General features: G+C 40.1%; 1 protein-coding gene across 2 annotated transcripts in view; it reads right to left on the bottom strand.

Annotated features, from left to right (window-relative positions):
• The window catches only part of COG2 (component of oligomeric golgi complex 2), a 50,521-nt gene that overhangs the window by 13,442 nt on the left and 21,294 nt on the right, over positions 1 to 15,785 (bottom strand). For both annotated transcript variants that reach the window (XM_026008675.2, XM_026008678.2), the window contains exons 4-10: positions 15,132 to 15,212; positions 13,151 to 13,254; positions 10,353 to 10,461; positions 9,610 to 9,789; positions 7,776 to 7,900; positions 3,653 to 3,779; positions 1,573 to 1,712 (exon numbers count right to left, since the gene is read on the bottom strand). In XM_026008675.2, coding sequence (XP_025864460.2) covers positions 1,573 to 1,712; positions 3,653 to 3,779; positions 7,776 to 7,900; positions 9,610 to 9,789; positions 10,353 to 10,461; positions 13,151 to 13,254; positions 15,132 to 15,212 — 866 coding nt within the window. The remainder of the gene's footprint in view (positions 1 to 1,572; positions 1,713 to 3,652; positions 3,780 to 7,775; positions 7,901 to 9,609; positions 9,790 to 10,352; positions 10,462 to 13,150; positions 13,255 to 15,131; positions 15,213 to 15,785) is intronic.

A 15,785-nucleotide genomic window follows, 5' to 3' on the forward strand; every position in this document is an offset into this window, starting at 1 on the left:
AAGTTAACCAATCCCTTGGAACGCTTAATGTTTCTGATGAAGGTACAAAATCTCCCAGGGAACTGGCTGACTTTCAACATACTTTAAGGCTCAGTTGCCAGCCCCATGAGAACCAGCCAAGGCGAGGCTGTGCTGTCACTGTGGGGCCTGGCTGGCCAAAACAGGCCCCTGGAGCTCCAGGAGGGCAGGCCCAGGAGGCAGGGTGACAGGGCAAGATCGCCAAGCATGGGGTCATGGGATTGGGGGGGGGGGGGGGCGGGTAACAAGAGGAGTCTGGAGGCAGCAGAGAGGCCTACATAGAGCATGATGGTACTGGGCACCTAAAGCATGCTAACTCTAAATATGAACTAAAATGCAGACATGTCTTCTCCACTGTGTCTTATACTGTGACATAATACTTCACTATTTTTAATTCTGCTCCTGAATCAAAAGGCTTCTTGCCCTGGCTTGATCTTGATTATCTTCTAAAAACTACTTCCAGTGCAGCCTGCGAATATCCTAGATGAACAAATCCTTAATTTCCTACTCAGAGACAAGCTACGTGGTGATATGACCTCGGGAAATTAAGCATAAAACACAGTATGGTATGAGAAAGGGCATCTCACTAACGTTCTGATAACTGTGATTTCATTATCAGAGGATGATTACATACACTCTCAATCATGGCAAGCAATTATAATCAAGGTACCTAATCCTTAATATATTTCCCTCTCTCTAATTCTCCCTCAGAACTCTAGGGAAAAGGACTGCATCATAACAAATCACTCAGTGATTTAAAGAAAAAGCCTGTGACTCTTTATGGATCATTCTATCTAAAACACTCTAGCTAATGTCATTCTATGAAGGAACTTACCTCATTCAAAGACTGTACAAAAATGCCTATTCTCATCTATTTTTCTAGTGGAACATACACTGCTAGGATTTTATCCTAAATTTCCCTGATAGTTTTTAGGAGCACTTATTTACATACATGATATCATCGTGACATCTGTTAGAAGCATCATCATTTTCCAGAACAGAGAGAACAAATGTCAGATTATAAAGGAAAGCCAAAAATAACTAGGATTCTCATAAACTGATTGATGGAACAAAATACAAAGAACACTTAAGGCTGTGCTTCTCCCCACTCTCTCTAAGGGAAATAACTGTCCAGGGAAGCCAACAACAGATGTGGGCTGGGTCCACTGTTTGACAGAGGGGTGTGCTGAGAAGGGGCAAAGGGAGAGTCTGCTACTCCAGAGCCCCTCCTGTCTACCTCTGCGTGATGGATAAGGGCATACAAGGTATGTATGTGGAGTTGGGGGACAGGGGATGGAGTTGGGGGCAGATGCAGCAGGGCCCAGAATCTACCTTAAATCCAAGGCTGGTATTCTCAGCCCCCTAATTATCAAATTCTTTCTTGTCATGCAAGCCAGAACTTTGGCAATCGAAACACTTCTTACACGTTTCCCCTTTACATTTTGCTTCCAAGAACAGTATAATGATCTCAAAGGAAGGGCTGTTAAGTGGGGCAACAGCCTGCCAGTATTCAAATTCCATTTCAGCAGGTAGGGGGAGGAATAAATTACTGACCTTATTTGAAAATAAACAGGTAAGTTCCACTTATTATTGAAGCTGTGATAGGCAGGATGTGCTCTTAATCTTCTAACACTGGCCTGTGATCCACACTGCCGTTCAAATGCTCTTACAAAATCCATACTTATGGTGTATTTCTAAAATAAGAACAAACAGGTGGAATTTTTATTGTAAGCCAACTAACCAGAGATGAGAACCTACTGGAAAAACTATCATCAAGATAAAGGAGGTGAACACTTTGACTCAGTTTCAGAGCTGACAGGGACCTGAAGAGAGCTTTCTTTGCAGGTCCTGACCTGAAGACCAGGTAATGCCCAAAATGGCTCAGTGACATGCTCAAGGTCTTACATGGGCAAGCCCACCTGGAAACCCAGTGCTCTGTGAATGACGGCTCTCGTATTCTAGCGCAACCCTAACCTAGTCCATTGGAATTGGAAGAGACCATAAATTAAGTATTGCTCCAACAGGAGTAGAAAATTTTTAAAAGGAAAGAATCATCCAGGTGAGCAATCACATCATTTCCGTAGACGAGACAGCATGGAAGTTGACAGGGGGTGCTCACGATGCCATAGAGAGCAGCAGCTGAATCCTACTTAGCATTCAGCACCTGTGCATGTGCTTACAACGGTCTTATTTAATTTAGCCCACAAAACTACCCTACTGGGTAATAACTGTTATTATCTTAAAAATGAAGTTTCCTCTTCTGTTTAAGCTCAGAGAAAATTTGCCCAAAGAAATAGAGGGCACAGAACCATGAGTGGTCAGCAGAGCAAAACCACAGATGTTGTAAATGCGCCTTCCTCTGCAGGTACTCTAGACCCCAAGCGCCCAGGCTCTAAGGAGAACATCTGTGGACTTTCCATATACTTCTTAATAAAGAGGACTCAATTCTGGCTTACCAAACCATTCACCTAAATATGCTGAAGTCTGTGCTTAGGCCAGAATTGTAGTGTACTCAGCACTACACATTTTTAATTTCTTTCAATTGGTCCGAGCAACACTTAAACAGAATCCCCTGAGTGTGGTCTAAATGTACGGAGTTGAGACAAAGGTATTATTCATCTGTCTGGGATCAAACTATATACACCTCTGCAGATGATGGGATGCTAAAGGAATACAAAACTATTTCTCTCTTCACAGGAAGCATGTTACAGTAATGCTGAAAGCCTTTTTTGAAAGAAACTGACAAATGCCATGTGTGCTGGAAATATACCTACCAACATTCAGTCCTGGTTTAGAATTCTAAAGTCAAAATTCTATGAGAAAGTGTCATTTCTGAGCTGAAACATCACCTAAGCCTAATGTGATCAGTACTATTCCCTAAAGCACAGCAAAACACAAAGGATCTTAAAACGCTCGTGCTTAAGACCACTATTTCATTCTGCTTATAGTATCTATTTTTAAAAGCCCTATTTAAAAAAATAAATAAATAAAAGCCCTATTTTAAAAATCGCAAAAATTGCTATAACACAAATTACTGAAAACAATACCAAGTGATCATATTGTTCAATATACTGCAGCATCACACAATTAGTTAAGAAAAGAGCTTAGTGGGATTTCTGGAAAAATAAAGCTCCAAATTTGTTGTCTTACCTGTTTTTGAAGTCTGCCAGGCCCCAGGCTCATCACACTTACTGTCTGCCTCTCTACACTTTAAAAACTAAATAGAATTTTACTATCCAGTCAATATGCTTAGTTTTCCTTAAAATTAATACAGTACATACAGATCTGCAAATCTAATTTTTCATGGAAAACTGTGACAAGACTGGTTTTTAAAGGTCTTTAGGATCTTTTTTAAAAAGTGAGAAAATAAGTAATTTTTTTAAAAGTGAGAAAAATAATGCACATATCTCATCATAATTGTTTAGACTGAATTTTACTATACATTCTCAAATTATTTATTCCCAAAAGTGCCAGAGACTATTACTTGGATGAAACAATTTTTAAGTAAATGCTCACTCACGAACCTAATTTTTATTTTTAATAAACCACTCAACCAAGACTGGGCAGAAAACATGATTAGACTCAAGCCTCTGGTTATTATCTTCAAGAATCAAGATGATGGAGGAAAAGGTACCTCATGAAATGCATCAGGATTCCCAGGATTAAAAAGAGAAGGCAACTTTTCTTCTAATCCTCGTACTATTTCTGGCCAGACAGAGTTCACCAAAAAATCATACCCAGGAACAGTATTGCCTTTTTCACTGTAAGACAAGAGGAAAATTTCAATCAGATACACTGTGCTCTTCTATTTAAAAAGGGTAAAATTCTATTTGTGGTGTTTTTACTAAAAGTTCCTCAGCCTAAAACTTATTTTGACCTTTAAAAAAAAACTCTCTTTGTCAATTAGCTTGTTCATAGCCTCACACTTCTATTTGACTCCTTGATCCCATTCTCTCCTTGAAGCTGATATGTCCTCTGTATCCTGACTCCTCTATTTATCACACAGGAGAGCAAGCTGGTATCAAGGTTAAGGCAAAACTACCACATCAAATTGCCTTGGCACGATTCCTCTCCTAATTAGGCCACCATACTTACACTCTATCTTGGAAAAGAAGTAGTTCAATAACACAAGAAAAGCAACCTTTGCACCCAATCTTAATATTACTAAGCCATAAAACATTGTAAATTATGTTAATTTATCAATTACTAAGAGCTTTGTGAAGATGATGCTATCTCTAAGATCACCTTCAGTTCTAAAATTCTAGTACTGCTCTGTGTAAAATTTTGATCATAAATCCTGATACAAAAAACTTGTTACATTAATGGTTTGTTGTGTGTCCATGCTTTATTTTGCATTTTTTTAGCAAAAGGCTGGACTTTGGATTTCTAATTCACAACTCAGATGAGAGGCAACACTGAGATAAAGCATCCACTCAGGAGCTCATCTTTAGATAGAGATGATAGGATACAGATCATAGGATCATCATACGGTTTAACATTTGTAAATCATTTAGGCTAGGGCTTGGCATACAGTAAGTGCTATGTTAGTGATGGTTACATACATTAAGTAAATAAGTAAGACAGATTCCTTAAGTTTCTCCTGAACTTAAAGACACATAAGTATCCTTGAGGCAAATGTCCCCTCAATTACAACCCATTCTGATTGTTGTATGTTGCATAATATGCTCTATTTTAAGATAATTTTCTTTAACAATGGTCAGCAATTCAATATACGTTACTTCAGCAAAACTGGGAGTTTTGTAGCCAAGTTGTGATAGCAAATTAAGATTTACTATGCTGTTTTTTTTTTTTTTTTTTTTAAGATTTTATTTATTTACTCATGAGGGACAGAGAGAGAAGCAGGTTCCATGCAGGGACCCCGATGTGGGACTCGATCCCGGGTCTCCAGGATCACGCCCTGGGCCGAAAGCGGGCACTAAACCGCTGAGCCACCCGGGCTGCCCAACTATGCTGGTATTAAGCAGAAAAATGCTTTTGTAATTTTCCTAGTTAGTGAAAATTATCAGGAAAGATAGGTTATCAAGGAAGCTATGCTTCACTGTTCAGAAAGGGATACCAAATAATCTTACTATAGTTCATTATTGGTAAGAAATCACTGGCTGGGAAGAGGGCTGGGGAAGGCAAAGAAGATGCCTGCTTCCCACACACCCATACTTTTACTCATACTAAGAACTAGCTCTATTAAGATATCTAGAGAAGGAAAGAATGAAATTAAGGATTTTAGAACTATAGAGGCACATAGTATAAGCAATATTAAATGACAAGATTTCCTCATCCCCCAGGTAAATACCTACTGAAAGCCCCAAAGAGAAAATTTACATCTGCAAGATTAACAGTTGAAACAGATGGCTAATGAGAAAAGTGAATCCTTATTCTTTGGAAGATAAATACTACATGCTGCTGGAGCTGCCAGATTCTAAAGGGCACATACAGAAAACAACAGAGGGAAAAAGAAGAGAATGGAGAGGGAAGCAGAGAGATTGTGGAAACCTAAAGGCAAGAGCTGAGCAAGGGAGACAGTCAGGGGTGGCCTAATGAGGGTGCTTCGGGCAAATGAAGATCTATTAAGGTACAACTTCGATTCCTGAAATTTCTGAAGCTTCTACATGAATTCTGTCACACTGAAATCTGTGGGAAAGAACTTCCAGAGCGCTGAAATCTGACATTTCAGAACTAAGACTAGCCTTGTCAAATCTAAGTGATGACTGATTGTTTACTAACTGTGGCTTCTTTAATTTTACATCATGACTTTTTTTTTTCAAAGATTTTATTTATTTATTTGAGAGCAAAAAAGCACAAGCAGGATGGGGAAAGGCAGAAGAAGAGGGAGAAGCACATTCCCCACTGAGCACAAAGCCTGCTGAGGGGCTCAATCTAGGAACCCTGAGATCATGACCTGAGCCAAAGGCAAACGCTCAACCGACTGAGCCACCCAGGTATCCTTACATCACATCATGACTTCTAAATTCTTAACTAAAATCCAAATCCAACTAAATCTTCAAGATTACTAAACAAATGTGGCAAAATTAGGCTTTCTCTAAAATTATGTAGTGGAAATAGGACACTTCAATGGTCACGTGGCACATTTATTACCCCAGACTTTCTTTCCAAAGAACAGAAATCCAAGACCAAATATATTGATTGCTTACTTCATAAAGATTAGGGACCTCATTTGCCTTTCTAATGCTGGAAACAGATTCATTCTTTCATTATACAAACACGGGGGGGGGGGGGGTTGCTATCTTCAAGATGCTGTGCCAAGTGAGAAAGGTGTGGGCAGTGCAGAAGGGGAGTACACGCTAAGTTTATGAAGATCAGTCTCAACACAGGTAAAGGGCAACATGTACTATAATCCAGAGCATGTAGATAATGCTGAACATCAAGATGAAGGATGGTCTCTTGAAAGAGGTGGTATCTAAGTGAAGCTTTGTATGGAGTGACAGGTCAACAGAAAGACAAAGGGGAAAGGAAGGGCAGGAGACAATGAGGGAAAACAGAAGCACAGAGTACAGATGTTCCTCAACTTATGATGGGAGTTAGTTCCCAATAAATCCATCGTAAGTTGGAAATCTCATAAGCTGAAAATGCATTTAATATTCCTAACCTATTGAATATCAGAGCCCAGCCCAGCCTACCTTAAATGTCCTCAGAACACTTACAGTATTGTACAGCTGGACAAAATCATCTAATGCAAAGCCTATTTCACAATAAATAGTTGAATATCTCATGTAATTTACTGAACACTGCACTGAAAATGAGAAACAGTATGGTTTAAGTGTGTTGTTGCTGACTCTTATGATTGGGTGGCTGCCTGGGAGCTGCACTCACTGCCCCTGTCCAGCATCACAGGAGAGGATCCAACTGCAGATCACCAGCCCGGGAAAAGATCCAAAGTCAAAGTTTGAAGTATGACTAGTTTCTAGTGAATGCATATCACTTTTGCACAAATGTAAAGTCAAAAACCTGTAAGTTGAATCAATGTCAAGTCAGGGATCTTCCATACAAGGTGTTTTAGGGAAGGGCAAGTACTACTGTTTGGCCAGAGACCAAAATGGTATGCGGCAAGTTCTACAGTGGAGAACCACTGGAACCAGAGCATCAAGGGCCTCACAGGCTGTGCCAGGAAGATTGGATGTTCCTCCATAAGCAACGAAAGGCCATGGAAGACTTAAAAAGGCAGCAGAGTTCCGGGCAGGTGGGACAGCCAAAGGCTGCAATGAAGAGGGACAGGTGGAGCCAGGGAGACTGAGTGGGGAGAGCCTACTCTTCTGGACAAGAGATGACAGAGGCCTGGACTGGGACGATGATGGCGAAAGGTAATGGGATATTTGTAACACAGAACTGGAAAGCTATGGAAATGAAATGAAAGAGGGAGGGAAAACTCAACACTTTAATCACAATCAGTATAAAACTTGTTGAATTAAAATCAAATTGCTATTTCTACACAGAATGATGACATCAGAATAATGGAAGGAAACTAATTTTGATTTCAAACCTGATTAAGGAGAAAGTGTAGAGAAAAGTAGAGCCTCTGGATTCAGAGAAATGTAACCTTCTAGGTTAGTGCCCACTATTCGTTTCCCTCCCTGTAAACCCAGGCTAGTGCCTCAGAGCACTGGTAACAAATAGGAAAGCACACACGTTCTCAGTTCAGAGAAGACAGCCAATGATCAGTGGCACACAACAGGTGGTCTTACTAAACTGAGCTAAGGTGTGAGCACAGCAGCTTACATCACCTTGAGATGGCTCCTCCTGTGACTTCTCGAAGAAGGCGGCAGTGGTGAGGAACGAACTCCAGGAGCTTATTATACATGATCTGAAGGCCATTTGGATGAGATTCAACAATCTGCTCTACGATCACCTATCAAAAGGAATAGCATTTTTTTTAAGCACCTAAAAAAGAAGTATGAACTACACACGAAAGAGAAAAGAACAAAGAAAACCTGAAGAACACATTTCCTCATTCGTCCTCCCCGCTGGACATACTTTCTAAACAGGAGTTAAGTAGTACACTAAAAACTAGTTCCTAGGATTAGGGGACATGGTTCTAACGCTGAGGGACCCAGGGTTCTAATCCAAAGGCTGGGTTACAGACATGGGCCTAAAGCTGAAACCCACACACACTTCATCTGCTTCCCTTCTGAGCTTAAAAGCCAAGTACCACATCCCCGGACAACAGCTTTGTACTGTCTTCACCCTGGCCTTGTTGTCTATCATCTCCAGATTAGGGGAAGCGTTGAGACCGAGAGTGATGGAAGAAAATACATTTTATTTTGCTTTATTATTTCATTTGTTGTGGTAAGGTTAAGTGTCAGGAGGTAAATGACAAGCATAGAAACTCTAAATGCAAATGTGGCCAGAGTTCGTTTAATATGCCACTGAAACTTAAAGTCCTTCCTTAATATAGCACATAGATTCAGTTCAGCAAAAAAAAAAAAAAAAAAAAGGCATAAATTAGTAACTAAAGTATTTTCACTTACTGATAAAGAATAACATGATCTTTTTCACCCCCCCAGAGATAGCTATGAAGTATAATAGGATACACACAGAGAATTGACAGATCATCTATTTTTAGTAATCCTAATAAAACTCAGAGGATTACTAAAATTAATCCTTCAATTTCACTTTTATCAATGGGATTCACATCCGTTTTAAAACTGGAAGGCTTTCATCCCGAAGTCACGGTGGGTAGAAACTTTGTACTTACTGGACAGAAAGCACACTCATGCTGGCAGGTGACTGGAAGAAAGTCCTCAAACACTGAGGACCAGCTTTATGACTTCTATCAGCTCCAACCAGATGAAACTGACACTTCCTAAGTTGGAAATGGTTGAGCGTCGGCAACCTCATACCCCAAAGCCTATACTCCGGCTGCTCAAAGACAGGATATACTTACCTCCTGCATTAACTATATCCTCTTAGGTGAACGATACTAAGCAGCCAAGTCTGGATTTAAGGTTCTACCCTGCTAACTTGCCGATAAAAGCCTTTCATCTTTGAATATTCCCTCCATCCCATCTTCCTGGCCTGGTAAACTCCATGGTGTTCAAGATGTAGGCCAAATCTATTCTGTGAAGACATCTTCCCTCAAGGGCTTTCCACACTCACAGGGCTGTCTTCCAATTCCTCCACAAGGCACGTGCAGTGTGGTCATCCACCTAACTGTTCTATTTCTCCCCTGGCCGGGCTAACATGCTCTTCAACAAGTTCACTGACGTGTAATCTACAGAACTTAAAACTGACCTGAAAATGTTCTGGTCCATACTTTCTTCCTAGGCAACACCCTCATCCCTACTAAATTATGATGATTCCTTACTCATCTTAATTAAGCTATGAGCGAGCTATGGCATAACTGAACTATAGCATCACTAGAAGATACCACAGAGTATACCTGACGCCTGGCATGCTGATAGTAATCCATGGGGACCAACCCTTTCTTACAACCGGTAGCGTAGTAACCATGAGAATCTTCACAGAAAGATCCCCGATCTATCCTTCATAGCCAGAGAAGAATCAAAATCAGAGTAGCTGTTCTATGAGTGTTTGTTGAACAACATGAGGTGCACAAACCTCATCCACGTACGGTTTCACTAGTACTTGGCCAACTAATGCCTCTGCATCCCGTGTCTTGTCAATTGTGGCATAGGTCCGTAAGCAGTGCCGAATTATATCAACATTGGAAGTTCGAAGACCTTCTAACAGCAGGCCTTCCAGAGACTGCTGTAACATGGCCGTGATGCCAGCTATACGCTGTGAGAAAAAAGAAAGCTCCAGGTAGGACAATTTCTAAAAATTCAAATACACATATCCCAAACCTCTTATTCTACTAGGATATATATAAGATTCAAATATTAGCATTTCCTGGAGAGTAACAACAAATCTCCTCTCCTCCCCACTATTTCTTTGTAAGTAAATCTTTGTTTTATGAAAGGAAAGTTTAGACAGAATGTTATAGAATGACAAAAAGTTATTTTCCTCGTAAGCTACAGAGTAAATCTGACAAAAGTGCGTTAAAACCCAGTCAAGGGCTTTGGATAAATGAACTCTGACTATATCATATAATATGCCCAGTTACATGAAATTCAGAATTAATTTTACTAGTTTAGTATGGAGAACTATGCTCGCATCTTTACACAAAATTTACATAGCACGCCGTGCTAGAAGCAGGGTCCCAAACAACAAAACTGTAGGAAAAAATTCAAAGCTAGTTTCAAAATCTCATAGAACAACAATTATCAGGGGCAATGCTAGGTTAAACCAAATCATCCAGTAAATTCGCAAACAGCAAACTGAAAATCTAAACCAAGACTTACCGGTCTTACTTTGTCCAGAAGAGGCATGCCTTTGCTCTGAACAGCATGAAACTGTAACTGGTTAAATTCTGTGGCAATTCTCTCCAAAATCTGTCCAGTCCAAAGTGGACTAGTAGAGACAATTAGAGAAATGTAATTCCCGAAGCTTAATTTCCCAAAGACCACATCACCCAGTGAGGCTTTAATGCCCCCTGTGCTGTAATTTTCTTTACAGTGTGTTCCCAGGGTCCCCATTACAAGGTGACAGCTATTGCACGTGCATCTTCGTGCCATCAATTTTTCCCAGCAAGCCATCTGTGGGGCAGGTTCCAGGCAACCGTGGGGGCAGGGGAGGTTGTTACCCAGAAGCCACTGACACTGCGTGGCCCTGGCCACAGGGCCAGACAAGCAGCAGGAGCTGGACTAGGTCAGCGCGGGTACAACTGTGTGCTTCTGCCACGTTCCTCAGGCTCTCCCATTCATGATTTACACTCCTTCCCTCTCTAGCCCTATCCTATCAGTCATACCTGAATCCTCCTCTTCTCCATCTGCCTCATTCTCCCTCCCTCTATAAGACCTCTACTACTTCAAAGTACCCAATACTGTTTCTTCAATCAAATAAAACTGGCCCTCTCTTAACAATAAATGAAATACTCAAAATAGCTTACTTTAAATTTACATTTACCAAATAGCAGAAAGAGCAATCTATGTGCTCTGGGTTCTAGTGAGAAAACACTCACTGTGAATCTGCCAAGTGTAATAAATGCACTCCCCATTCCCCATACCCCAAACACATTATAAAGTACCAACACCACTTAAAAAGAAGCTGCATTGTAAAAGAAGAAAACTGTAAAGGCCCCAAAGCACCTGCTGGGCTTTTCTGAGGCATTCTGCATCTGAGGAGCAGTCAGGTAGTGCAGGGAAAGCCCACATCATAAGGAAACACAAAATGTGTGAACACCAGCAGCAGTGTGCCTAGTCCTGTAGCATCTGAACTAGCGTGAAGGAAAGTAAATGCCCGGCACGAACAACTCTGAAGCTTAATTCCTAACTCTACTGACTAATCTTGTATGTATTTATTTATCCATTATATCAATGTTTCTTGGCTAAGCAAGTATGATATATTCACTATTCACCAACACTGCTCTGGCTTTCCTTACTCTTACAGCTCAGAGTTACGGTTCTAGAGTAAAGAAAAAATCCTCAAAGGTGATTCTGAGCAAGAAAGAGCATCATGTCTATTTATCAAAGACAAAATTGCAAGGGGATAGTATTACAGAAATAGAAATCACTGAGGTCTTTCGATCAAAAGAGCACAGCTGGACTGCGCAAAGATGGGAAGAAAGCTGGAAGGACTTGGCTGGTGGGGCTGTGAGAGCTGCCAAGGGCCACAGCAAAGCAGAGCAACTGGAGACACAGGCTCCACTGGACTGGCCAGAATGGACGCTCACCGCGTCTCTGCTAAGTGCAGATGAACAGGGGCAGAAGCACAAGCAATGGGCTGAACAAACAAATGTGCCAGGTACAGACCACGTATTTACATATCTTGATATTAAAAGAGGCAGAGACCTAGGACTCAAGAATTTCTTCCTTTGGGAAGTCTCTGTTCACAATGTACATAATCAGAGATTTGGAGCTTATGGGTCTCTCAAGTCCTTTCCAAATCTAAAACCTTAATTGCTAAAATTAAGAAATCCATATGTTGGAGCACCTGGGTGGCTCAGTTGGTTAAGCATCTGCCTTCAGCTCAGGTCACAATCCCCGAGTCCCAGGATCGAGCCATTGGACTCCCAACTCAGTGAGGTGTCTGCTTCTCCCTCCCTCTCTCTCTCAAATAAATAAATAAAATCTTTAAGAAAAAGAGAAAAAAAGAAATCTAACATGCCCTTACAGTATGACCAAGCCTCTGAACTACGGGTATATTCAATTTGGATTTGATTGGCTGGTTTTGCAGATTATCCAATATTACGGAAAAATGTTACAGTTATCCATGTGATTTTAAGAAAAACTTATGTTAGACCCATGTTGACACGTAGGAGCACCTGTGTATGCCAGGTATGGCTGAGAGTATCTCACGGGTTGAGATAACCCTGCAAGCAGAGTGAATTGTTAGCCTTACATTAGAGAGGACACAGAGCACCAGAGGATCTTGACTCGGGCTGCCCAGGTGGTACATGCAACACAAGCCTATGCTCTTCTCAGCATACCATGATGCATCCCACTAGTGTTGATATGATCTAACAACTCATTTTCTGAGTCACTCATCTGCCTGGCTGATTGAAAATTCACACCAGGAAGGAAATAAGACAGTCACAGTTCATCTTTTTCTGTTTCATAAGCTTTTTCTTTCCTGTTTATAACTTTCAACTAAATGTGTCTATTTTTTCCCTAATGATATAATGCTGGTGCAAAATACATCAATGGTTACACTCTGCGAAAGTCTAGAAAAAAAAAAAATCTAAGAACTACAAATGGTACACCTTGAAGATCAGTAAGGCTTTTGCTAATCCTCAGGGAAGGTGATTCCAAATACAAAAAATTTCCCCTGGAAGCACACAGTCTTTGACTTCCTGAAAGGTGACATGTTGGAATTGTGGCCTATAACTGCCAAGAGTTTATAGTGACGTATTATAAACTTTACCAGGTCATGTGCTCCACTCTCCTGGAGCTATATTCAGAAACATTACACCACAGACTTGGATTTTCTTCTTGTTCAGAAATGAATTCTAACTAAAAAAAAACAAAAAACAAAAAAACCCCAAAATTTAGACTGGATGTGAAGTACTAACTTATGTGCTATTTAGTAAAGAAATACTTACCTGCTTGCTTCTAGTGCAGATGTTTCTTTAGAATTTTGAGAATTTAAGATTTTTTCAATTTTTTCAACTGATCGAATAACTTGTATAAGCCTCAACACACACATCTAGAAAAATAAAAATTAAGCAAACGAAGAAAGTTATGACCTTTTGTCTTAATAATCTTTATTTTCCATGCTAAATGCAGGAAAATATAAAACCAAAAAGTCACCTTCAAATATACAGAGCAACCTACATTTTGAGTATTTCTACTAAACACAGAATTACCAAGAATGCAAATCTTAATTTTGACTTTCTAGAAGAACCATATTTCAATATTCTGTTGCAAGTTTATAGGAAAAAAAAAAACTTTTGCTTTTTCATATCCTGTATTCTTATTTCTTCTTTTTCCCATCCTGAACCTCTCTATGGGCACTTTATTTCCTTTTTTTTTTTTTTTGAAGATTTGCATGCTTGGGGGGAGGGTGGATCTCAAGCAGATCCCTAATGAGCATAGAACCTGACACAGGGCTTAATTTCACAACCATGAAATCATGACCTGAGCCAAAGCCAAGAGTCAGATGCTTAACCAACTGAGCTACTCAGGTACCGCTCTGTTTATTTTCTTATGGCCCTTTTTTCATGTTTTAATTTTAGTTTCTGATCATATTTATCCTATTATGCATGATAAACCTATATCTAAGTATCAATTCATTAAAGACATTTTACGCTACAAATATTATTAAAGAGGTTGAAGGATATTTTAAAAACTCTCATCCTTAAAAGAACAAAAAATACAAAGTGATCTATTCAACAAATAGTTACTGAACACCTCCAGGAGCTAGGCATTCTTCCAGACAGTGGGGACATGAGTAAATAAAACAAGAAAAATGCCCTGCTCGCATAAAGCTTATAATCTTGTCTGGGGGGCACCTGGATGGCTCAGCAGTTAAGTGCCTGCCTTCAGCCCAGGGTGTGATCCTGGAGTCCCGGGATCGAGACCCATATCGGGCTCCCTGCATAGGGCCTGCTTCTCCCTCTGCCTATGTCTCTGCCTCTCTCTCTGTATCTCTCATGAATAAATAAATAAAATCTTTAAAAAAAATCTAGTCTGGGAATGCACTATATGAATTATTTAGACAAAAGCTGAGAGGAAATCTAAAGGAAAATTAAACAGAAGGTCTCTAAAATAGGCTTCTTCCCCTTGATATTTTAAAATATATGCTAATAAATACACATAGAAAACACTGGATAGAGCAGCAGGCTAGAGTTAGAAGTCTGGAATCCCAATTCCCACTGTGCCCTTACATCATTATGATCATTAACAAAATCAGGGATGGGTTAATTGGATGATGGTCACTAAGGAGTACGTTTGTGGTGATGAGCACCAGGGGGTATACAGAAGTGCCAGCTCACTGTCCTACACACTAACAGAACAGTTAGTGCTAACTAACATGCTAACTAACTGAAATTTTAAAAATAAAATAAAAGCTAACACTGGAACAGAAAGAAAAAAATTAGAAAATAAAATTAAAACCCAGTACCACTGAAAAGTAAGGGAAGAACATGCAGAGGTATACTTGAAGAAGGGAAACAAAAGAAGAAATTAACATGGCAGGATGAGAGAGCAACATACTACTTTTTCTAAAAAAACAAACCTGCAACAGAATGCTGAATGCTGAATTTGTTTCAAGGCCACTTCTGCCCTAATCTCTAAAACAGACATATTTTCTTTACGGTTCACTGAAAATTTATGTGGCAGTTAAACTATTAAGTATTTCACTGACATTAGTTATTACTGTTTCTTGTTCTGGAAAAAGTGAGAGATCTTGAGACCATGTGGGTGCCTCTAAAATTCTTATTATTTCAAGCAGATAACATGACAATGCGTAATATGCACATGCACAAGAGTTTTGAAAAAAGTTGAACAGTACTGACAAGTAAAAAGAAATAAGAGGGGAGGGCTTTAACTGGCATGCTACATAAGAAAGCCACTGGAGGATACCTTTTTCTTCCTTATGTCCTCTTGTTTACACATCCGTTCATCTACTGCCTGGATTCCTTCACTGACAGATGACCTGAGACTCTTTAGAAGAATAATAAAGAAAATGTATTGTAGAAATTGTTTCACAAGATTATCAAGTTTATGCATTTAATTCAATTCCACAGAACTTAATGCCTGCACACCAGTATTATGTAGATATTAACAAAAATACGATATACCAGACACAATTGCTGTTGAGGGTACTAATGATTTGGGGGCAAAATGACAGAAAGCCAGGGTCTCACAGCCAGAAGAATAACAGTACTTACAGTGAAAGTCAGGGGGGTCTGGACAAAAAAATGGATAATCTGAAGCAAAGTACAGGAGAGTCTAGAAAATGGGTGAGGCTTGAATCCGACTCTGAAACCCTTTGTTGGCTAAAGTGGAGAGGGGATGTTTAGAAGACAAAGGTAAGATGTAAGTGTGTACATGCCTGGGGTCAGACAGGCACACAGCCATGTGCCCTGCAGGCTTCATTTCAGAGAGAAGTAGAAATTGGGGCAGCCCTGGTGGCTCAGTGGTTTAGTGCCAACTTCAGCCCAGGGCCTGATCCTGGAGACCCGAGATCAAGTCCCATGTCGGACTCCGTGCATGGAGCCTGCTTCTCCCTCTGTG

The sequence above is a fragment of the Vulpes vulpes genome, chromosome 4 (genome assembly GCF_048418805.1).
Source record: "Vulpes vulpes isolate BD-2025 chromosome 4, VulVul3, whole genome shotgun sequence".
NCBI classification, from domain to species: domain Eukaryota; kingdom Metazoa; phylum Chordata; class Mammalia; order Carnivora; family Canidae; genus Vulpes; species Vulpes vulpes.